The sequence below is a fragment of the Lepidochelys olivacea genome (genome assembly GCF_965140295.1).
Source record: "Lepidochelys olivacea isolate rLepOli2 genome assembly, chromosome: 1".
Classification (NCBI taxonomy): domain Eukaryota; kingdom Metazoa; phylum Chordata; order Testudines; family Cheloniidae; genus Lepidochelys; species Lepidochelys olivacea.
Window position 1 is genome coordinate 284,855,840 of NC_140411.1, and position 23,700 is coordinate 284,879,539.

The 23,700-nt window shown below is 38.8% G+C and overlaps 1 protein-coding gene across 8 annotated transcripts in view; it reads left to right on the forward strand.

Moving 5' to 3' along the window:
- Positions 1-23,425, forward strand: part of KCNC2 (potassium voltage-gated channel subfamily C member 2) — a 139,436-nt gene extending 116,011 nt beyond the window's left edge. For 2 of the 8 annotated variants that reach the window (XM_084640143.1, XM_084640144.1), the window contains exons 3-5: positions 12,899-13,826; positions 16,572-16,739; positions 21,358-23,419. In XM_084640143.1, the coding sequence (XP_084496269.1) occupies positions 12,899-13,826; positions 16,572-16,739; positions 21,358-21,494 (1,233 nt within the window). In that variant the 3' untranslated portion in view covers positions 21,495-23,419. Of the gene's footprint in view, positions 1-12,898; positions 13,827-15,308; positions 15,341-16,571; positions 16,740-21,357 lie in introns of those variants that run through there. The other 6 variants (XM_084640146.1, XM_084640145.1, XM_084640149.1 and 3 more) reach the window with 6 other exon arrangements.
- Positions 23,426-23,700: the final 275 nt, after the last annotated feature.

A 23,700-nucleotide genomic window follows, 5' to 3' on the forward strand; every position in this document is an offset into this window, starting at 1 on the left:
GATTTAGGGTTGACATTTTTGGCCAATGTGTTTACTAGCTCATTTCAATTCTTTTCCAAAGAAAGCATTTGTGAGAGTAAAGCCTTGATTGTTTCAAGTAAATACAAAAGGGGGTGTGACCAGGGCTGGAAAAAAGTAATTTCTAAATGAGTGAATACTTGCAAGAATATTTATTTATTTTGCAACATTTGCCCGGCTGCCCTGCTTACAAAGCTACTGTGTGCACTGAGGGTTCAATTCAGCAAGGGGCAGAATGCTCTTGGAAGTGCTGAGCACGTGGTGATGAGTGCCCTCAATGCTCACTGAATGAAGGAACACTCAGCACTTTGCAGGAGTGTTGAAGGGTTGGATTATAAATACGCAAATCCTATCTGTGTAAGGCAAGAATATTGGGTGTGTTATCAAGCAAACCTTAAAGAGTATTTTCTTTAAGAAACTCTTTCCCCGCCCCCTAATTTTCCTATAAGGCTACCAAGGCTGGTAAGGAAGATTTTTTAATTATTTTCATTCTAGATGTGTAGTTTTACTGCCAGATTTATGTATCATTTCAAATAATGTATAACTGAATATATTTCTTTGGAAAGAGACTTTTGTTTTCTTTTAAATCAGCACTGAGTCAGCTAGAAAACATTAAATGTTGTTTTCCAAATGTTGTTGAATATTAAAGATTCAACACCTGGCTTTTTCTGTAGTCAGTGCATCAAAGGTAAATCTTGTAAGGCCTGCAGTTGAACTAAAGTGAACTCACTGAACCTTAAGAACTTCCAGGGAGTCCTCCTGTTCGAACGTATACATTACACAGTAGGGGGATTTGCAGGAGGAAGTGATGGGAGTCAGACCCAGAGTAATTTATACGTGGGCAAAATGCAGAATTTTTTCTGGAAGGATATTGAGAAGTTGGCAAAGATTTTACCCAGCATTAAACAATCAAACAAATAAGAAAGCTGACCAGAGTTAACGGTAATATAGGGCCTCATCCAATGCCCATTGAATTCACTTTGTCCTACCCATCCTTGAAAAAACAAATAGTCTGAAGAAGTAACAAATTTCAAGGTAGTATAGAGAAGAAACATATCTTGTGAGTAGAGTATGGGACTGAGAGTCAGCAGTTTGAGGTTCAATTTCCAGCTCTGTTACTGATTTACTATGTGACCTTGGCCAAATCACTTAAGCCAAATTTTTTAAACATGGCCACTAATTTTAAAAGTGTCCAAATGAAGCACTTAGGAATTGATTTTTCACTTGAAGTCAATGGGAGTTGCAGGTACACAACACATCTCAAAATCAGACCATAGATGTCTCAAGTTGGGTAAAAAAAAATAGTGGTTTATTTTGAAAATGTTTTAAACTCTGTGAGTGTCAGTTCCCTATGTTCAAAGTGGGGATAATTACCATTACCTGCCTCTGTTGGCATCTTAACTGTTTAGGTAAGCACTTTCAGCATGTGAAGTGATATATAAATGCTAAATGTTTTTACTAATGATGTTTTAAAATGTGAGATCCTTGGGTGGAAGTGCAAAAAATTGTTGTTTTTAATAAAGTGACTTTGCCCCTGCAGATGCTCTAAATCTGTGTTCTACTTTTGGCGTTGACTTAATCAGAATTACATGGTTTATGAGCAGGATATGTGGCTATATTTTAAATCACTATTTAAGGGAAATAATCTTTGGATTGCTATAGGATCTCTCTCACTTGAAATTATCATTGACAGGGTACATCATTGTGAATCACACATTTATAATAAAAAGTGCTGCTGAGGAGCAATACTTTGTCTAAATACGTCAAAGCACTTAAGTGATAACTAAATAAACCCCATAACAACTCTGTGAGGCAGGTCAGAGGTAGCAACCAGCCACCACTGAAACATAGCACCTATTTAATAGCACAGCAGCACACAACAATTTAGGGCTGGAAACTGTGAATATTGTGTCCAATTGAAACTGCGGGGGACTTTAAGTGAGTACAATAATTATTGCATGATTTGGATTTAAGCCAGGGCAACACAGTTAAAACCTCCTTTTTATGAGCAGCGCAATGAGTATTGCTGACTGAAAATTTTCTATTGAAATTTAATGGAAAATGCCTTCTTGACCAAAGTGAAAGTGTTCATGGAAAATTAGCATTTAATTAGACATTCTGAATTTATTGACAAACAAAGAGTTAGCACAAAAAAAATTCAAAATATTTTGAAACTGTTTTGTTTCAGTAGGAACAGGCTTCTTTCTCACTTTTTAAAAACCTTTATCCCCCAGTAGAAAAAAAATATGAGTTGTGTTTTTTGTCCCCCTGGCTGAAACAAGGAGGGGGGAAAAAGGAGAGAGAGAGAGAGAGAGAATGCTTTTGAACATTTTCCAAAATCCTGTTTTGAAAAATTTTGTCAAGCTCCCCCCACAAAAGTCTAGAATCATTTTAAAAATTGAAAAAAAAAACCCAAATATAATTCTCCTTTTTCATGAATATACTTATCTTTTTTCATCAAGCTTTAGCCAGGAGATTTTACAGGTCAAGGGCCAGATGTAAAAAAATGAAGTCAATGGAGCTATGCTGATTTACCACAAGTGAGCATTTTGTCCTACAAGCAGACAGGATCTCAGCTGCATAGACTCCCCTGAAACATACTGCCTCCCTAAGATCACAAGGGAGCAATAATTCAGTAATAACTTAGATAAAAAGTGATGTCTTTACTTTCTGCATTCCTTGGATTTGTTTAGAGTTGTGAGCTACGTTAGCAATCAAGATCACAATTGAAGTACCACTATCATTTATTTGTAGGCTGGGCTACAGGTTGGTTTGCTGATCTCATCCACTACAGAAAAATGGACTAGAAACCATTTGTGCTAACTTCATCTGACACCGGATACTTACCCATGCAAACAGAAATGGGTGTTTCATTTTAGAGGCTCATTGACTTCAGAATGAAAACAGATGGAATTAGACAGAGCAGCAACATCACACTTGATAAGTAACTGGAGAGAGATAAGAGTGTGTGAAAATATCCTATATTTTCCAAACCAATCCCTTCCATGACAAATGTTGTAAAAAGGTTGACAGGCTCCGTTTCAGTATGTAGCCTCAGCTTACATGGTCCTTTGTTGAGGAAAAAAAGTGTTAAATATAAAATGGAAAGGAAGATTTTTCAGTGAGAATATGTTTTTTCCTGCCATGAACATAATTTTCATTTGCTGTAAAGTGGCTACCAAAAGATTCTTCTTATTATTACAATAGCACTGACAACAGCTAAAGGTCCCACCTAGAGTTGGGGCCCCATTGTGCTAGGTGCTGTACAGACACAGAGTAAATGATTCCCTGCCCCCAAAAGCTTATAGTTTAATTAAGAAAAGACATAACAAATGGGCATAGCAAACAATCAGGAGTGGGGGAGGTGGCTGAAATCACGTTCGTCCTTGCCCGGTGACATGGAGAATGCCGGGTGTGTGTGTAACTTCTGAATTTACAGTAATGTAAATGGGGGTTACAAGGTTATCTATGAACCTGTCACTAATATTAGAGACATATCACAGCTATGTCCTGTCCTCCTTTGCCGTGTGATGCTCACACAGCGGATAGCAGAACAGCGTACTCAGCCTTTTTGGAAGGTGATTTGAATGCCCCTGTCAAGGTTCCTTCCCGACTCTGAACTGTAGGGTACAGATGTGGGGACCTGCATGAAAACACCTATAAGCTTATTTTTACCAGCTTAGGTTAAAACTTCCCCAAGGTACAAGCTATTTTACCTTTTTCCCTTGGACTTTATTGCTGCCACCTCCAAGCATCTAACAAATATATAACAGGGAAAGAGCCCGCTTGGAAACGTCTTTCCCCCCAAAAAAATCCTCCCAAACCCTACACCCCGTTTCCTGGGGAAGGCTTGATAAAAGTCCTCACCAATTTGCACAGGTGAACGCAGACCCAAACCCTTGGATCTTAAGAAGAATGAAAAAAGCAATCAGGTTCTTAAAAGAAGAATTTTAATAGAAGAAAAAGTAAAAGAATCACCTCTGTAAAATCAGGATGGTAAATACCTTACAGGGTAACCAGATTCAAAACAGAGAATCCTTCTAGGCAAAACCTTAAGTTACAAAAAGGCACAAAAATGGGAATATACATTCCATTCAGCACAACTTATTTTATCAGCCATTTAAACAAAACAGAATCTAACTAGATTGCTTATTAACCCTTTACAGGAGTTCTGACCTGCATTCCTGCTCCGGTCCCGGCAAAAGCAACACACAGACAGAGAGAACCTTTGTTTCTCCCCCCCTCCAGCTTTGAAAGTACCTTGTCTCCTCATTGGTCATTTTGGTCAGGTGCCAGTGAGGTTATCCTAGCTTCTTAACCCTTTACAGGTGAAAAGGTTTTTCCTCTGGCCAGGAGGGATTTAAAGGTGTTTACCCTTCCCTTTATATTTATCTTCTTGCATTTTCTTCTGTAGGGAAACTGTAGCTTCCTTGTGAAAACTGAAGGTACCACCTGAGTGGCTATCCCAGTCTCTGGACAAACACAAGCACATACAGACTGTGTGGCGTACCTCATAGCCTCATGACCCAAGCCATTTCCCTGATCATAGACTAGCTGTTCTCTCTGGCATCCAATGGAATTTCCAAAGGTTTATTAGTGAAAAATAATCTTGGAGGTAAACATGAACCAGAGGTGTTAAAGTTGCTAAAAAACAGGGAGGTTGTGGAAAAATTCCAAGTTCTTTCAGTATTTTGACAGTGACACTCATACTTGGGCCTTTCAGTGTGAACATATTACAAATTATAATAATAAATAGCATGCAATATAGTCTTGTCTGTTACTAAACCCCCTTGTTGTCTGGCATATTATTTTTATAAAGAATCCTCATTCTTGAGCTGAAGAAAGTACTCTTACTGAAACTGGGTACTTTAGTAGGTGCTAATTTGATTACTAGTGGATGCTGATCAGTGCTGAATGCTAATTTGTTCCTTATTTTGTCACAGGGATTCTGTCTCTAAGTTCTTAACAAGCTCACTTTGGGCTAGGCTGGAAATAATTTACTGTTCTTGTCTTTTAAGAAAAAAATTGCACACCGTTGCAGTGTGTATAACAAACAGAAGTGGAGTACCTAAAATAAGTGTGCGCAAATTTTGGAGGCCCATAAAATAGAGCAGAGTAGGATAAAGATTAGGATAGCCAAGGGCAGAGTTGCAGAACTCTGGATCAAGCTTTTGGCCACCATTGGCTTAATTAGTGATACAATCCATGTCAATATTACAGAAAAGTTGTAGCAGCTGATGAGGTGAGTTCATCTGAAGAGTGCCCTTTGCTTTCAATCATCCTGGCCAGGTGGTGTTACTAGTATCATCACACATGAGTAAGGGCAATGGTGCTGGAACAATTTATATAGTGGAGGTGCTGAGAGCCATTGAACCAAACTATAAACCCTGTATATGGTGGAAACCACTTCAAGCCAGGGAGTGCAGTAGCACCTCTGGTTCCAGCATCTATGAGTAAGGGGGGTTTGTGTGTGGATGGGGGTTGATTTAAGAAGAACAATTGAGCTATAATAGGTGGTAACTTTGTAGTTAAGACAAGGACAGAAAGCCTGCCTGATAAGAATCAGGAAGGCTGTATAGGATTGTTGTGTCTTAGTTTTTCAATTACAAGTCCAAATAGTTGATCAGTATCCATGCTGGTTCTTTAAGGTAAAGCCTCATTGTAGATCTTCAGATTCAGAGAGTTTGGTAATTGAAGGGTTGGGTGTAATAATGCAATTTAACTGATTGGGGAAATGGAGGCAATAATAATAAGCTGCAAGTCTCTGATATAAATTAACACAATGAATTGAATATAATTGTCAGGTCACATTACAAAATTAAACTAGTTTTCTAGAGTAAAATTGATTTCCCCTATTAGTCCTGCATACAGCATTTTCTCAACAGCAAAAAAAAGCTTTTCAGATTACTGAAGAAAGAGCATGTAGTTTTGCACCAGTGCAATTTGAAATTAATGATTGATTTACTAAATGAAGAAAACTGTGTTACAATGATATTAAGGTCTGGCTTAAACTAATAGGGTGGAGAGATTCCAAGTTAAGGCTAAAAGAAAAGGAGTACTTGTGGCACCTTAGAGACTAACCAATTTATTAGAGCATAAGCTTTCGTGAGCTACAGCTCACTTCATCAGATGCATATCGTGGAACCTGCAGCAGACTTTATATATACACAGAGAATATGAACCAATACCTCCTCCCACCCCACTGTCCTGCTGGTAATAGCTTATCTAAAGTGATCATCAGCCCAGTATCCTGTCTACTGACCGTGGCAAATGCCAGGTGCCCCAGAGGGAGTGAACCTAACAAGTAATGATCAAGTGATCTCTCTCCTGCCATTCATGTCCACCCTCTGACAAACAGAGGCTAGGGACACCATTCCTTGCCCATTCTGGCTAATAGCCATTAATGGACTTAACCTCCATGAATTTATCCAGTTCTCTTTTAAACCCTGTTATAGTCCTAGCCTTCACAACCTCCTCAGGCAAGGAGTTCCACAGGTTGACTGTGCACTGAGGTGAACAAGAACTTCCTTTTACTTGTTTTAAACCTGCTGCCCATTAATTTCATTTGATGGCCCCTAGTTCTTATATTATGGGAACAAGTAAATAACTTTTCCTTGTTCACTTTCTCCACACCACTCATGATTTTATGTACCTCTATCATATCCCCCCCTTAGTCTCCTCTTTTCCAAGCTGAAAAGTCCTAGCCTCTTTAATCTCTCCTCATATGGGACCCGTTCCAAACCCCTAATCATTTTGGTTGCCCTTTTCTGAACCTTTTCTAATGCCAGTATATCTTTTTTTGAGATGAGGGGACCACATCTGTACGCAGTATTCAAGATGTGGGCGTACCACAGATTTATATGAGGGCAATAAGATATTCTCCATCTTATTCTCTATCCCTTTTTTAATGATTCCTAACATCCCATTTGCTTTTTTGACTGCCAATGCACACTGCGTGGACGTCTTCAGAGAACTATCCACGATGACTCCAAGATCTTTCTCCTGATTAGTTGCAGCTAAATTAGCCCCCATCATATTGTATGTATAGTTGGGGTGGGGGGGTAATGGGTGCCTATAGAAGAAAATGCTCCAAATATTGGGACTGTCCGTATAAAATAGGGACATCTGGTCACCCTAGCCAGAGTGGGGAATTAGCCTTGACAGTACCTATCTGCATCTTTATTGAAATTCTGGCCCCAGACTTCAGAAACCTACAAGCCTTCTCCAGCTTCAAAAAATCTGCCCCTCACTGTTTACTTTGGAGGAAATCCAGACTTTCTGCAAGTGTCGGCACCCAAGACTAAGAAACAAATTGCCACCATGGTTTAGGCCCTGATTCAGAAAAGCACTTAAGCACATTCCTTATTCAACGTACCATGTACCATGAAATCAAGTGCTAATATACCCCTGAAACATTAAAATTGAAAGAAACCCCAACACACCAAACAAAAAGCCTAGCCCCTTTCAACTATAACAGGGACGTCTCCAAAAAACACCTTTTCATTCTGCCCATTGCACTGGATATGATGATGACCCATTTATTTCTCCCTCTAGCTGCTTACCTCAAATTTAGTTTTCATGGGCTCCCACCCAGGGAAGCTCTACATTTTGCTTCAGTATAATGGTGGGAGAGAATCACGGCTTGAGAGACATCATACATTTAAGTCCTTAACAATCCGTGGTGAGTGTTGTGGAATCACAAAAAGATATTTAGCGGTATTTTATCTGTTCCTCTGTCTCCAGTAGTTCACCGGTATTTTGATTTCCATTTGAGGCATTTGTCTTGGATTTGTAATTTTGATAACAGGATTAGTGGCCCATGAGTGTTAAAGCTGGGTAGTACTTCTGTAAGAGGGGGTTTGTGTAATGTCTGAAAGAGCATTGTGGATTTTATACTGATGATTTTTTATTACTTTGTGCCTTTTGTGATAACAGCAAGATCATTAGTGGTCTGCAATGTGAAATAATTAAAATGCAATTCAAAAATGTGTCTAGTGCAAGAGAGACAAATTTTTATGGTTTTAAGGTATTATAAACTACAGGATTTCCTTGTAGTCTACCTATCTACTTCTACATCTTGTTTCCATCTCTATAGCATGTGGGTGCCTCCCAAGTATTTAAATAGCAATAATAACAACCACTCTCTTGTTCTTCCTTCTCAGCCTATAAGAAAAATATCTTGCTAAGTTTATAAATTTACTGTTAGCACAGAGTGAGGAGAACTGGGGTGTGACATGTTGCTAAGCTGGTAGGAAACTGCATTTTGTACTAGTTTGAGCTTTTTCAGGGCATGTAGCGTCTTTCATAGATAGGATGAGCTGCAATAATCAAGTCTAGAGGTCAAGATGGATGGATCACCATGACTAGCTCTGTGTTTGATAGAAGGGAAAAAATTCAGTTGTCTGGCTGGTCACAGTTGCAAATGTGTGTCTTTTGCTGCTATGGCTGTTGGGCATCCACTAACTCTGAGGAGATCAAAAGACCCCAAGATACAGGCTGGCAACAGACTGAGGGCAATGCCATTGACAGTGGGGGCTGTTATAGAGGAGCCAAGTACTTCAAAGAGTTTTCCGTTGCCTACCGGCATCATCTCAGTCTTGTCTGGGTTCATCCTTCGCCAGCTGTTTTTCATCCAGGGGATGATTTCAGCTGGGCATTAAGAAAAGTGGGATTTCATTCTGGTTACATTTCATGGAAAGGAGATGAATGGCTGAGGGTCAGCCATGCGTTGCTGCCCCTTCAGCCTGTGTTGGCTCACCAGCTCTCTGAAGGGTTTCACCTAAAATTGAAAAATGCAGAGGAGAAGATTGAGCATGTGACACAGCAGATGAACAACCTCCAAAGCCTTCACACAGTTGAATCTGAGAAGGAGGGGACCCAAGCTATTTCTTTTTCTCAACCTACAGTGTTTATCTGTGTGTCTGATCATTCTGATCTTTGCTGTAGTTTCAACCAATTTGCCTGGTATTGAAGTTACTGGTCTATAATTGCCAGGATTTCTTCTGGTGCCTTTTACAAAAATTGGTGTTACATTAGCTTTCCTCCAGACACCTGCTACAGAGTCTGAGTGAAGTGATAGATCACGTACCACAGGTAGGAGTTCTGCAATTTCATATTTGAGTTTCTTCAGAACTCTTGGGTGAATGCCATCTAGTCCTGATGATGTTTTATTACGGTTTGAGGTATTCAGAACAAACTGATAAATTTATCTGGGACAGTTCCCCAGATTTGTCACCTAAAAAGAATGGCTCAGGTTTGGGAATCTCTCTCACATCCTCTGCAGTGAAGACTGATACAAAGAAGTCATTTAGCTTCTCTGCAACGGCCTTGTCTTCCTTGAGTGCTCCTTTAGCATCTTGATCATCCAGTGGCCCCACTGATTGTTTGGCAGGCTTCTTGCTTCTGGTGTACTTAAAAATGTTTTGCTGTCAGTTTTTGTGTCTTTAGGTAGTTGCTCCTCAAATTCTTTCTTGTCCTGCCTGCCTTATACTTTTATTTTTGACTTTCCAGAGTTTATGCTCCTTCCTATTTTCCTCAGTTGGATTTGACTTCAAATATTTTAAAGATGTCTTTTTGTCTCTAACTGCTTCTTTTACTCTGTTGTTTAGCCATGGTGACATTTTTTTTGTTCCTCTTACTGTTTTGTTTGTTTTTAATTTAGGATATACATTTAGTTGAGCCTCTATTATGTTGTTTTTAAATATTCTCCGTGAAGTTTTCAGGCATTTAACGTGTGTGAGTGTTCCTTTTAATTTCCATTTAACTAGTTTCCACATTTTTGTGTAGTTCCTCTTTTTGAAGTTAAATGCTACTGTGGCAGGTTTCTTTGTCATGTTTCCCCCCACAATAATGTTAAATTTAATTACATTATGGTCATTATTATTGAGTGGTTCAGATGTGACCTGTCTCAACTCAGTCTGGTGTATGATCCCACTTTTCCCTTGGGGGTGGCCAAATAGTATGCTCTCCCCTGGTTGAAGTCTAAGTTATATCTGTCTTTTGTAGTCTTTGTTTATGCTGGCCCTTTTGGTTTTCTATATTAAGCATTCAATAAAACATGTATATATGATCTAGCATGATTTTCCTACAGTCACCACTCATTCTCTCCTTTCTGTCCCTCTTTCTGGCCCCGCCCCTTTTCTCTGTATTTTGGTTCTAAAGATTCCCCTATCTCAGCTGGTCAAGCCCAGTCCAAGCTATAATTTAAATGAGACAGCGAGCCTGAGCAGCTGTTGTTGCTAAAAGTTCTGTGAAAATCGCTGTAGAAACCTCTATAACCACAAAATTAGGCATGCTTCAGAATAGATTGTAAACTGATTTTTTTTCTTCTGATCATACTAAACTACTTGTAAAAGATTGATCCCCTTCTACTCTCTCCTCTTTTGGTTTTAGAGTGGATAGCAAGCATAATTTCTCTTTAAAGATAATATTGGGTCCTTGCCATTTGAAATGAATGGAAATATATACTTTTAAAAATGTAACCTACAATAGAATGCACAGTCCCCACCCCCACTTTAAAAGAATGTTAAGGTTACAAAGTCAAACACTCAAGGGTTAGGGAATGTCCGAGTTAAGGCTGCCTGGGCAATTAATTTGCCTTTCTTGTGCATATACATTACAATACCATGTTTAATTACATGATCACCTAATAATTTTTCCACAAGACCATTCCCACGAACTCCCCTGGCTCTTCATCTGATCCCAATTTCTTTTACAGTTCCCATTCCCACGCCCCAACCTCCTTCCCAGTTTCCCCACCCTGCTTCCTGTCTCCTTGCCTAATCAATCGCAATATCCCCTACACCCCAGCTTCCAATCCTACTTTCTCCTCCAAGCTTCTTGTTCCAATCTACTCCCTCAGCTCCCTTTTCCCTATTGTCTCCATTGCATTCAAGTCAGGGTGTTTTCTCCTCCTCATGGCCTGGGGGCCAGAAAAGGACCATATTGAGAGTACAGGAGAGACAGCTTCTCTGCTCTCACTTTCTGGTGCATAGTGCCACAGTGGTCCACAGCAGCCAGGAGAAGCAATTGTAGGAACAGCCCTGCTCAGGCACTGCAGCCTGAGGCTGGAGCATACTCAGTATAGAGGGAATTTTTGGAAAATTCTCTGCCAAAAGCGAACAAATCTTTACTGAGCCTGTGAGAATTGATATTTTTAGAGGCTTATAACTTGGTCAAATTTGGGCAGTTTTTCACAGGTACAGCGAAAGGAACATCCCTGACACCAGGGCAATTCTCTTGCCAATTTCAAGTTTCCATTCCAAAGAATGGAGGTACTACAGGTTTTCAATGAAAAGGTTGTATGGATTTTTGTAACATGGTCTAAACAACATATTTTCCCATAATCTTGCTTTTGGAAATGGCTGAATCTTTTTTGGTGAAACTTTCCAAAAATATTCAACCCAAGGCAGATAATCAACATGGGAAATTTCAGTCTGAATGGTTAAAATTTGGCAAAGTTACAGACAAGTGAAAATAGAGTCTAACAATGGTAAGTACTGGACAATCATATCTAGAGAGAGCTATCAGCTCTCTGTATAACACATCAGAAAATTTTCTCTAATGGATGACCTGAATCGATGAATTGACTGTTTACATCTAATATTTTTGGTTCAAGAAATGTTGATGACTTCTTCAGAGGATATAGCCAGTATTCTTAGCAGCATTCTTAGCAGCCAATATTCTTAGCAGAATTTCATGAACCACAGTCTCAAACCCCCTTTGGATCAGCTCAACCTGTCAGACCTCTTTCAGAGATTGAGAACTGTGGGGGTGGAGGTATCTTTGACATTGGAACTTTGATATCCACACTCAACAGGCAGGACTCTAGTTTTCAAGGCATAATGTAACTTTTTCTTATGAATCATGGTTATCCTGATGCCCTTGATGAACAGGTCCCCCGCCACCATATTTTTGTTCATCATGCAGTGTAAGGGGTGGCTATCACTCTCCACCTCGGGGATTGCGTCAGTTTAATGTTTCATGTGTCATTGTATGTGAATCACTTTGGGGGCCTTTGTAATTAATTATGCCATACAGTGTAAAAGTACAATGTAAAATGTATGATTGATGATTGCTTATTCGGAGAGCCCTACCAAATTCATGGTCCATTTTGGTCAATTTCACGGTCACAGTAAATTTCATGATTTCAGCTATTTAAATCTGAAATTTCATGATGTTGTAATTGTAGGGGTCCTGACCCAAAAAGGAGCGTTGTGTGTGGGGGAGGAGGGTGTCACAAGGTTATTGTAGGGGGTTGTGGTACTGCTACCCTTACTTTTGTGCAGCTCCTAGTCGTGACGCTGCCTTCAAAGCTGGGCTGCTGGAGAGCCCAGCTCTGAAGGCAGAGCCACAATCAACAGCAGTAAGAAGTAGGGTGGCAATACACCATACCATGCCACCCTTACGTCTGCGCTGCTTCATACAGAGCTGGGCCTTCAGTCAGCAGCTGCCATTCTCCGGCCGCCCAGATCTGAAGGCGGCAACGCAGACGTAAGGGTGGCATGATATGGCATTGCCACCCTTACTTCTGCACTGCTGCGGGCAGGGCGCTGCCTTCAGAGCTGGGCACCTGGCCAACAGCTGCTGCTCTCTGGCCACTCAGCTCTGAAGGCAGCACACAAGTAAGGCTGGCAATACTGTGACCCCCCTAAAATAACCTTGCGACCCCCCCTGCAACTCCCTTTTGGGTCAGGACCCCCAGTTTGAGAAACTCTGGTCTCCCCTATGAAATCTGTATGGTATAGGCTAAAAGCACTCAAAAGACCAGATTTCACGGTCCATGACGCATTTTTAATAGCTATGAATTTGGTAGGGCCCTACTTATTAATATAAAGGACTTTATGGTTCTGATTTCCTTTTTCTTTCCTTTTCTTTGCAGTTCATTGCTTTTGCCTCTTTATTCTTCATCCTAGTTTCAATCACAACCTTTTGTTTGGAAACCCATGAGGCTTTCAATACTATTATAAACAAAACCGAGCATGCCATCAATGGCACAGAGGCGGTTCTACAGTATGAAATTGAGACTGATCCTGCTCTGACATACGTGGAAGGAGTCTGCGTGGTGTGGTTTACATTTGAATTTTTAGTCCGTGTTGTTTTTTCACCCAATAAACTTGAATTCGTCAAAAACCTCTTGAATATCATTGACTTTGTGGCCATCCTGCCCTTTTACTTAGAGGTGGGCCTGAGTGGGCTCTCCTCCAAAGCTGCTAAGGATGTGCTTGGCTTCCTCAGGGTGGTGAGGTTTGTGAGAATCCTGCGAATCTTCAAGCTCACCCGGCACTTTGTAGGCCTCAGAGTGCTGGGCCACACACTCCGAGCTAGCACCAATGAGTTTTTGCTGCTGATAATATTCCTGGCACTAGGCGTGTTGATATTTGCCACCATGATCTACTATGCTGAGCGAGTAGGGGCCCAGCCCAATGACCCATCTGCTAGTGAGCACACACAGTTCAAAAATATCCCCATTGGCTTCTGGTGGGCTGTGGTCACCATGACTACCCTTGGGTATGGGGACATGTATCCTCGGACTTGGTCAGGCATGTTAGTGGGTGCTCTGTGTGCTCTCGCTGGGGTGCTGACCATAGCCATGCCCGTGCCTGTCATTGTCAACAATTTCGGAATGTACTACTCCCTGGCAATGGCGAAACAGAAACTTCCAAGAAAGAGGAAGAAGCACATCCCTCCTGCTCCGCAGGTGAGCTCCCCTACCTTTTGCAAGACAGACTTGAATATGGCCTGCAATAGCACACAGGGAGATGTCTGCCTGGGCAAAGACAGCCGGCTGATGGAACACAACAGATCAGGTAGGACACAATCTCAAATGCATGTCTTCTAAATACTTTATAGACCAGTATGTTTAGTAGGTGTCAGAAAGCATTAAATCTTTCTGCAACTAAAAGATGTAGTTCCCTCCCCTCTCCCTTCACTCCAGTGTTTGCGTGTGTCAGTCTTGTAGATGGCAAAATAGTTACAATGACATTCCCAGGTCTGTGCATAGCTGGTCTATACAGTTTGCTTGCTATGTTGTGAATGCTTTTTCTGCTGATGACATCCACCATTTATTTTGCCTGTTGTTTGTTTCATTGTACTGATGTTCTTTTGTTTTCCTGCATGATTGTGACTATCTGAACAGCTACCGTGTTCCACACCATTGAACTCCATGCTGTTCTGCTTAGTGTTTGTCTCTTGTGTCAGCTTTGCCTATGCCACATAGTGGCATATTATGTAAGATGCAATACAAGAGGAAGTAATTTCAAAGAAACAGGTGCTTTACCTTGTAAAGGACAGCACTCATCGGAAGAATATCGAAAGCTGGCTTCTAGCTTTCAGATTTCTTCCCATTCAGCACTCCAATTCCCTGGCAAGAAGTACTTCCCACATCTGTATTATATGGGACATCACATTGTGTTTTTACTGTTGTGCTGATAATATGACAGATATTAAGTTGAAGTAAAGCTTCTTGGTGAAAAACTGAAAATGGCCATCATCAGCACCACTCGAGATGTCATTTCTCAGCACACATTGAATATCGTTTGAGATTAAAGAACAAAGTTAAGTAGCATTTAGTTTAATTACTATAGATTTGCAGTCACAAGTAGGACTGGTCAGAAAGCAAGAATTCCATTTTGCACAAAAGTTTGAACCCTAACCTCTGGGTTTTAGAATTAGTCTCGCTCTTTCGCGCTCTCAATCTCTCTTGTTGGAACTGTTCCACTTTGTACAAATAATTAAATATTTATTGGGAAAAAGAGAGAGCCTTGTGATTAAAGCACTCACATGGCATGCAGGAGACCCAGCTTCAAGTTCCTGATCTAAATTAGGCAGAGCAGGGTCTTGAACCAAGATCACCTATATTCTTTGCGAGTGCCCTAACTATGTGGCTATTGAGTATTCTGGAGTTGGGCTCTGTCCAGAAATTCCATCATGGACCTGAAAAACATTCCAGATGAAAGTTTAGTTGAAACCAACAAGTTTCTGAAAAAGTTTAGTTTTCAATGAATCAGCATTTTCTGGCAGGAAAAAAAATCTTAAAAAAATCCTGACCAGTTCTAGTCACAAGGCATTTTTTTTTTCAAATCTGTTAACTCTTATGCTGAACACAGTTGTATTGCAAAGCTCTCATATAAATCATTAGGCTCCTTTTGTAAAGTCAATAAGTAATAATAATGCAAAAACATGCCTTTCAGTGTTGCAGTAGCTGGATCTTGCTCTTTAGAGGGAAGAAGCTGAAAATTGTGACTGTGAAAAGTATCTTAATTCTGTTCTGACATTATGCCACTGCTTAGTCTTAGGTTAAAAGAAGATCAATTAAAGAGAGAGTTCTCTCTTTGAGAGAGAACTCTGCGAAAGTTCTCAAGCAAAGGTAACACAGATTTTTTTAAATTCTAAAGATATCAAAAAAGGGAGAAAAACTTTCAGATGACTGTGTTGTGGGTGGAATATAGTTAGTTTTACAGTGCTGGACTGATACACATTCTCAGACAGCATCTTCAAAGTGTTAATGACAACAGCTTTTCTGTGTCATTGAGTCCTGCTAAAGGCATTCCAGAAGGGAGGAGGCTCTGTGTGACAGCACAGAGAGATAGTTTTAGTGAGTCTGCTGATTTATTTACAAGGTGTTATAATCCTTGAGGTTAGAGAAAAAAAATCTTAAAGTGATCTACTTCTGGGTTTTTTTTTTCTGTCTCTCTCTCTTGGATAGCGCCACCATTTGTGCTCCATATCTAACTTCATTTCTTGTGTAGTTATTGGGATTGTTGTGCATAACTTCAAGGTAGAATATTGCCATTTGTGGCCCCAATTCAGGAAAACACTTAAGCACGTGGTTAAGTTCTTTCCTTAATGGGAATAGTTTCCTGAATTGGGTCCTGAAATGCTACATATTTCTTGTTTTAAAAGAGGGGGTTTTGGGAAAGCAAAAGTGGGTGATGTAGAGAGTCTATTGTGTGCTGAATCTTAACCACACTGACTAAGGACCCCATTTAGCCCTGAGCTATATATGATTAAATGTAACTCCCATTGAAATCAATGTAATTGTGCATTTCAGGGCAGGCTTTGGCCCTAAACATTTATCACTTAATTCCTGTCTCAAAAGTTCTTTTAAAAACTATTCAACAGCAAAATGGTCAACATGACTTCTTTTTTAATAAAGAAGATAGTCAAAGAGATGAACACAATATTAAAACAATTATGGCAGACTACTGTTGGAAAGGTTAGAGTCTATAAAGGCATGTAATTCAGTAGAATAGCCTTTTATCTGATGACATTTTATTTTATGTTAAGCTAGTCGAGCCTTAGGAGATATCTCAAATAGGGCTGGGATATTCAAAAGATGATTTGTTCTTGAATAAAACATTTACTTTTGCTCTTTTGCTGCATTTTGTAGTGATTAATGATGAACTGCAATCTTTTTCTTTATTCTTATCATGACATTATTACTGTTTTTTGTACTTGAGTGATGGGAATATCCAGCATTCAACATAAGCTCTTTGTGATGTCTCATTTCCTCATTCATTATTGTCTGTAAATGGGCATGGTGCTTTAACCAGTGTTATCAGGTGAAGACAGTGCAGGAAGTGAGCAGCCACTCTCACCTGGGGAAAGGCACCCACCAATCAGACGTTCTAGTACCAGAGACAAAAACAGAAGAGGGGGAACATGTTTCCTACTGACAACAGGTGATTACACGTGTGCTACTGATGGAGGGATCAGGAAAGGTATGGACTTCTTTCATTAGATCATAAAAGGTCACTCAGCAATGTACTTGTGAAAAGCAAGCTTCAAGTAAAATAAGATGTGAACAACTGCACTATTAGGAAAGATTGTAAATCAGTTCAATGCTTTCTTTCTTTCTTTCTTTCTTTCTTTCTTTCTTTCTTTCTTTCTTTCTTTCTTTCTTTCTTTCTTTCTATCTATCTATCTATCTATCTATCTATCTATCTATCTATCTATCTATCTATCTATCTATCTATCTATCTATCTATCTATCTATCTATCTATCTATCTATCTATCTATCTATCTATCTATCCTTTTCTGGTCCTTCCTTTTAGAAAACATTCTTTATTTTCCTCACTCCCCTACCCAAAAGTGCTTTGTGGTATATCTGACAGTCATTCTTCTTGTGTCTTCATTTGTCTGTACCCTACAAAAAAGACTGCAATGTAGCTCTTTCTCATTAAATCACTCATGTGCTTCTTTAAAAATCCCCTAAATCCTCCTGAAAGACAGGTGAATGATCCAAAAACAATAGTTCACATTTAATACTTTTTAAAAAGATAGTTACATTAATGCCATTTAAAGGGGCTGACAAATTGAACAAGCCCAAAGGGTTTTGTATTGAGCACAGCAAAACCTATTCAATAGAGTTTCTACCCTGCCATTTTGGAAGGTATTTGATTTGAAAGCCAAGTTTACGATGTCCCAAGGCAGTTTATCAGCATAGCAATATCACTAAAGGCTGGAAGGTTATTCAGAAATGGAATGGTCTCCACCAGCCAGAATTGTGGTGCAGTGCAGTTAGGGTCTGATCCTGCAGGGTGCTAAACACCTCCTATAAGAAACTGAACATGCTCACATCTGATTGCTCAGCATTTTGTAGACTCTTGGGTGGGATTTTCAAAAGTGTTCCACATTGGCCTCTTTCTACTGCCATTGACTTCATAGGGAGCAGAGTTAGGCCAAAATTGGTCACTGCTGAAAATCTTGCCCTTAGGCCACATTCCAAAGCTCATACAAGTCAATTTGATTCATTGGATTGACTTCACTAGGAACTGGATTGGGCCCTTAGTGAATTGCAATAATGTGATGGTTTTCAATAACTACATAGGATGCAAATCTCTGAACTGTTATGTGCTACTGCTATCAGAATTCACCTTCTGTATGTTTGCAACTGGATCTAATTAAAAAAAAAGATTTTTGAAACTTAGAAAATTCTTTTGCTGCAAGTTTTCTACCAGCTCTTTCCACAACAAACGTATCTGTCCCAACTGCTTGTTTCATCCAACCGACGAAAAGAGTTTAGTTCTAACTTCTGTTGGTCATTCTACTAGCCACAATGGGACACTATTTTAAAAAAATCAAAAGATCTGAGATCTGAATGCAGAAATGTGAATGTAAGTGTGTACAGCTGCATTTCTGTGCATAACTACAATTGGAGAATAATATGATTATTCATTAATGGGTGGTAGTAACACGAGCAATTGGAGTGATATCATATGCAGGTGTAGGTGTTCAACTGTATATTTTTTGCTCACAGATCCTAGGCCTCTGCCCATTGAGAATTAGAATCTGTAATATGTACTAGATATTTACAATTCTTCAAGAAATTCCTATTTAAGGCCCAGTCTGGCGAGGTACTGAGGAACTCATGCAAAGTGCTCATTACCCTTAACTCCTAATTACTCTGCACCTAGCGAGTTCAAGTGTATAATTTCCATTAGACATTTCAGTGTAACAACATGACATTGGTTACTGTTAACTTGGTAAAAAACACAACTAGAACAGGTCAGAAGAACCAAACTTTTCTCTGCAATAAATTTCAAATGAAAATTCGTGGTTCAAAAATTTTCATCTTAAAAATTTGGTGTTTTCTTTGGAAAGTTTCAAGCTGATGCCAACAAAAAAAAATTGTTTTGATATAGCTTAAAATATTTTCTTCCAATTTTTTTTTAAACAAAAAACCCTGAAAGAAACAACATTTTAAATTTGAAAATTAGATATAAAAATGTTTCAGAATTTCCCCAGGAAATCTGAATTATGTTATTGATATTGACATTTTCTCATGGAAAATAATTGGTTCCAATGTTCCCACCATATTCTTTGGTGGGAATATTTTCTATCTGGAAAATTTTGACTGTCTCTAGCCATAAGAAGAAAAGGAGGACTTGTGGCACCTTAGAGTCTAACAAATTTATTTGAGCATAAGCTTTTGTGAGCTCATGAGCTGTAGCTTGCGAAAGCTTATGCTCAAATAAATTTGTTAGTCTCTATGGTGCCACAAGTCCTCCTTTTCTTTTTGCAGATACAGACTAACACGGCTGCTACTCTGAAATCTAGCCATAAGCTTCACTATAAGCAAAATACTTTTAACCATTGGGCCTGAAGTTTATTCAACACAGATTGTTACTTCAAAATCTGAAAGCACTCTCAGGATATCATCAAAATAATTTGAATATTTGAAATTTAATTCACACATCAAATGCCATAGTTTTGCATTTTTTTATTTTGAGTTTCAATGCTTTTTCCTTTCATTGAAGACTCTGACTGACTTCAATGGGTTTTGGATCAAACTCTTACCCCCTGCTTCCATCCATCCTGTGTATTTTTTCCCCACTCTTCAGATCTCATTCTTTTTGTCATAGTATCTTTGCCTTCCCCCACCTATCAGCTCTCTTTTGCTTTTGCCATTTAAAAAAGGGGAAAGAAAACATAACAAAATATTGTCTTTCTAAGTTGAGTAAAAGACATCAACTAATTTCCTTTGAACCTCTCCATCTTCCCATATTGCCAAGAGTATGTTTTCAAGGGATTTGGACAAATATGAATAAAAATAGATTTTTTTTCTCAAGCTATCTCTTTCTAATCTGTGCAAATACCAATAGAAGCCTCTAAAATGAATTTGAAATAAACTGGAGGTTTGTGAAGCATCTCAATCCAACCTGCCCTTGCAATCTGGAGATAACACTGCACAATGTATTAGCAGACTTTGGATTATAGATTTGCTTTTAGCAAATGTTTTCAGTACAACAGTCAGGAAATGTTGAGATTGGGAAAATATTAATTATAATTTTTATTATATATTATTTGTTTGTGTCCAATATGGTTCACAATGTACTAGGCCCTGTGCAAACACAAAAGAAGACACAGTTTCTGCCTTAAAGAACATGTATTTTGGAGAGACCCTAGCACATAAGACCAGATTTTCCTAAAACTGCTCATCTCTTCCCAAATATGATATAAATACCACCAAACTTATCCTATGTAGAAGATGAGCAAGTAACTGCTCATCTGTATTTTCATCTACGCATTTAATATTCTTCAGCAAGAATTTCATGATTTCATTGCATGTACCTTACATGCAAATGCCCCAGTCCTGCAAACTGCTTAGATATCTGCTTAGTTTTAAGACAGTAAGTAGCATCATTGAGGTCAATAGGACTATTTGTGCTTACAGTTAACATGCACATAAGTATTCTCAGGTTTAGGGCTCACATCTTTTAGTATAAGGCAAAATTTGAAGTAGAATGTGGGAGGAATCATCCTGAAGCGTTTGCACTTTGTGGTATTCTTCTGGATCCTATCCCTGAGTGTTTCTGTACAAACCAATGGGGTTAACTCATTGCTTCATGGGTGGAATTATTCAGGTTTTATTGTCTAACATTAGTAATGTGGATTCCCTCTATTTGAGTTTTAAGACAGTGAGACAATGACGAGCAATGTTTTCCGGTGATTTAAAAGCACAGTCTCTACTAAATTCAAACAAATCTATACGCAGCATAAAGTGGGTAGACTGAGCTGGCAGTACATGTGAACAGAAATGTTTGCAAGTGCAATGTTCCATCCAAATTCTGAGAGTTTTTAGATGTGACTACCCGATTTCAGAATTAATTTTTCATCACATTAGACTCATGAGCAGTCATGTTGTGCTTTTCATTAGAATCAGTTAAATAAGGACTGCAAATATTGTGATTTAACTTTGCAAATGAGAAAGCTAAATTTTCAGATTTGCAATTTCTATCTTATTATACTTTTATATTCGATGCAAACTCTGAGCCTTAACATTCCTGGAGATAGAGCTTCTTTACACCAACCTCATTTCATCCTCTACATGAATAACTATAAAATTACTTTATATAACTATATAGTTTTCTGTAATTTTAAGGAAAATCTACTCATATTAGAAACTGGGTTTAACACAGATTATATCTTTCTAACACATTTTTTACAATCTGTTCTTTTAAAGATCTTGAGTATATTACCCAGATGACTCAATCTACAGCAATTGGTCAATAGTACTCTGTGAATGACCAGATCATTACTTGATTTGCACTCAGTTGAACCCTACTAAAACCAATGGAGGTGTGCTGAAAAATAGGTCTAAAAGTATGTAGCACATATGATTTGTGATGGCTTTGTTTAATCTCACTGGAAAGGACAGCTACATTAAGATCCCTTTTTTTCTTTTCTTTTTTTCCTTTTTGTCTCAGCATTGAGCTTTTTGAAGACAAAGTCCCTTGAACCCAAAATAGTACATTTGATTACATTGCATTGTATTGTTTGTCTTTGTCTATTTTTTGGCTGAATTCAACTGATGTCTGTGCATTTTCTCATAAAAGGATATGAAAAATCCCGAAGCTTAAACAACATAGCTGGCTTGGCAGGCAATGCTCTGAGACTGTCTCCAGTAACATCACCCTACAGCTCACCTTGTCCTCTAAGACGCTCTCGATCTCCCATCCCATCTATCTTGTAAACCAGATGGCATCAATCGGCTACATAGCATTAATTCAAATACTGTTTACCACATTATGGAAATAAATGTAGCATTAACTGTAGGCTCCATAAATACAGTATAAATTCTGCATGATATAAATGTCAGTAGTGAGAAATGCCACTTGGGTAGCTGACGATTCTTACCTTGGCTTTTAAGATTGTCTAAAGTAGTGCTTCTCCTTTTATCTACTATATTGTCCTACTTTACCATAGCAATAAAAGGACAGCTAGTAGACTTCATTGGCCAGTATATTCAATAAATAAGTGTATTTTCAGGGAGATATATTAAAAATAATGTGCTTCCAAATGATAATCAATCATGCCATTGGACCTTCATTACTTGTGACTCTAACCCATTCTGAAGATGTCTGGAATCTTGTCTTTGTCACACACAATGTGATTTGGGGCTGATCATTTGCATAGACCATACTGTCTCCATCACCTGACAGCAGTGTTGCAGATTACTGGGACCATAGATGGCTCTGGATGTGTGTTCTTGCATTGTACCATCCTGCTGAAATGAAAGCACTGATGAAATGGTCTGTATGTGGGATTGTTTTTTTGTTGTTTAACCTTTTTAATTTAGTTAAATTATTTGTTTTTAAATGGTTTGATTTCTTGATTAACTTTGGTACTAGATTGTTGTATCAGAGTTCTGAATGTTTCCGGTTGTTTGCACACAGATAACTGCAAAGAGGTTGTCATTACTGGTTACACGCAAGCTGAGGCCAGATCTCTTTCTTAATGGCTTGGGGAAGGCACAAAACATGAAAGAAAGGTAAACACCATCCAGGCTTGCAATCTTAAGCTAGCAAGTGCTGCTTGGTACTGTAGTCATTTTTCTACTCCAGGGTTCTTCAACATTTTCAGAGGCAGAGTGCCATGTAAAAGCAAGGAGATTATTACTTTTATCTGTACAAATATAGGAGGGCAATAGTTCTCAAAAGGGGTTTGACCAGCCTTAAATATGATTCATGAGCTTCATAAATGTCTTCAGTCAGTGTTTTGTTTTTTTTTTCTTGAGGTGCTTTGTTCTATATGTTGTTTCGTCTGTCTGTTTTGCTACGTGTCTGCTGTATTCTTCATCTGTCTCCATAAAGCACAGAAGTACCTTTAAAATGTCCCTATCTTTTAAGATAAACTGTTGAGTACATTTTCTCCTTTCCCCCCTTATTGGTACAGACTATACATTTCAAGTGTAAGTTAATATCCTTTCGCCTACTTAATGTGGGCAATGATTTTGCCATTCTAACTGGTTGTCTACTGCAGCCACATCAATCCCGCTACCTAGCAACCAACATTCATTACTGTATTCAAACTGTATCCCCTCCAGTGGCTTTTTCTTTCAATTTAAGAAGCAAGAACCTGTTTATGCAACAGTACAAGTGCAACAGTAGATTTGATATTTTTGGCTGGTGAGGAAAAAAAACACCCAACAACATAGTCTTACGGAAGAAGGGGGGAAAAAGAGCTAAACCAAGTCTTAAGAGATCCTTGAGATTGTTGAATAATCCCTGACTGTCATATGTTTTATTTTTCTTGTTAGGATGAGAAATAACTTTTATTGTTGACCATGTAACATGTTCTTCTGTATATAGCCTAGCCCTACAGCATGACCTGCATGTCAAACTTCTTGTACTATAATATCTTTATCAAAGTATACATTTCTGATATTTAGAGATGTACATTGATTTAGTTTTGGTAAAACATTGCCAATAGAGAGAGATAATTGCAAACAGCTTTTTAGCAAAGAAATTAATATAATATCTGGTGCTGCTGTTATATTGACTACAGTGTTGTACAGAATTTATCATGGATTTTTGACTGCTGAAAAAGGGACAATGGAATTTAGCCATACCAAGGACTGTACTGGAAAGAGACTACTGCTGCTGAATGGGCCATGATAAACAACTCGTGAGACTACTGCTGCTGAATGGGCCATGATAAACAACTCGTGCACTGAACAGGTCTTTGTGCTGTCACACGGGAAGTAGAGATTATTATGAAGATGAAGGACTGATTTCAATTGCTGCTGCCAGTGGAAGAGGTGACTAGTCACTGTTGATGAGTCAGCTGTAAATACAATGTGTGTGCATGGAATATCAGCTTTTGCCATTTATGTCAGAGGAAGCTGAATTCAAAGTAATCAGATCTCAGACTCCATGCAAAGGCCCACATGCCTCTCT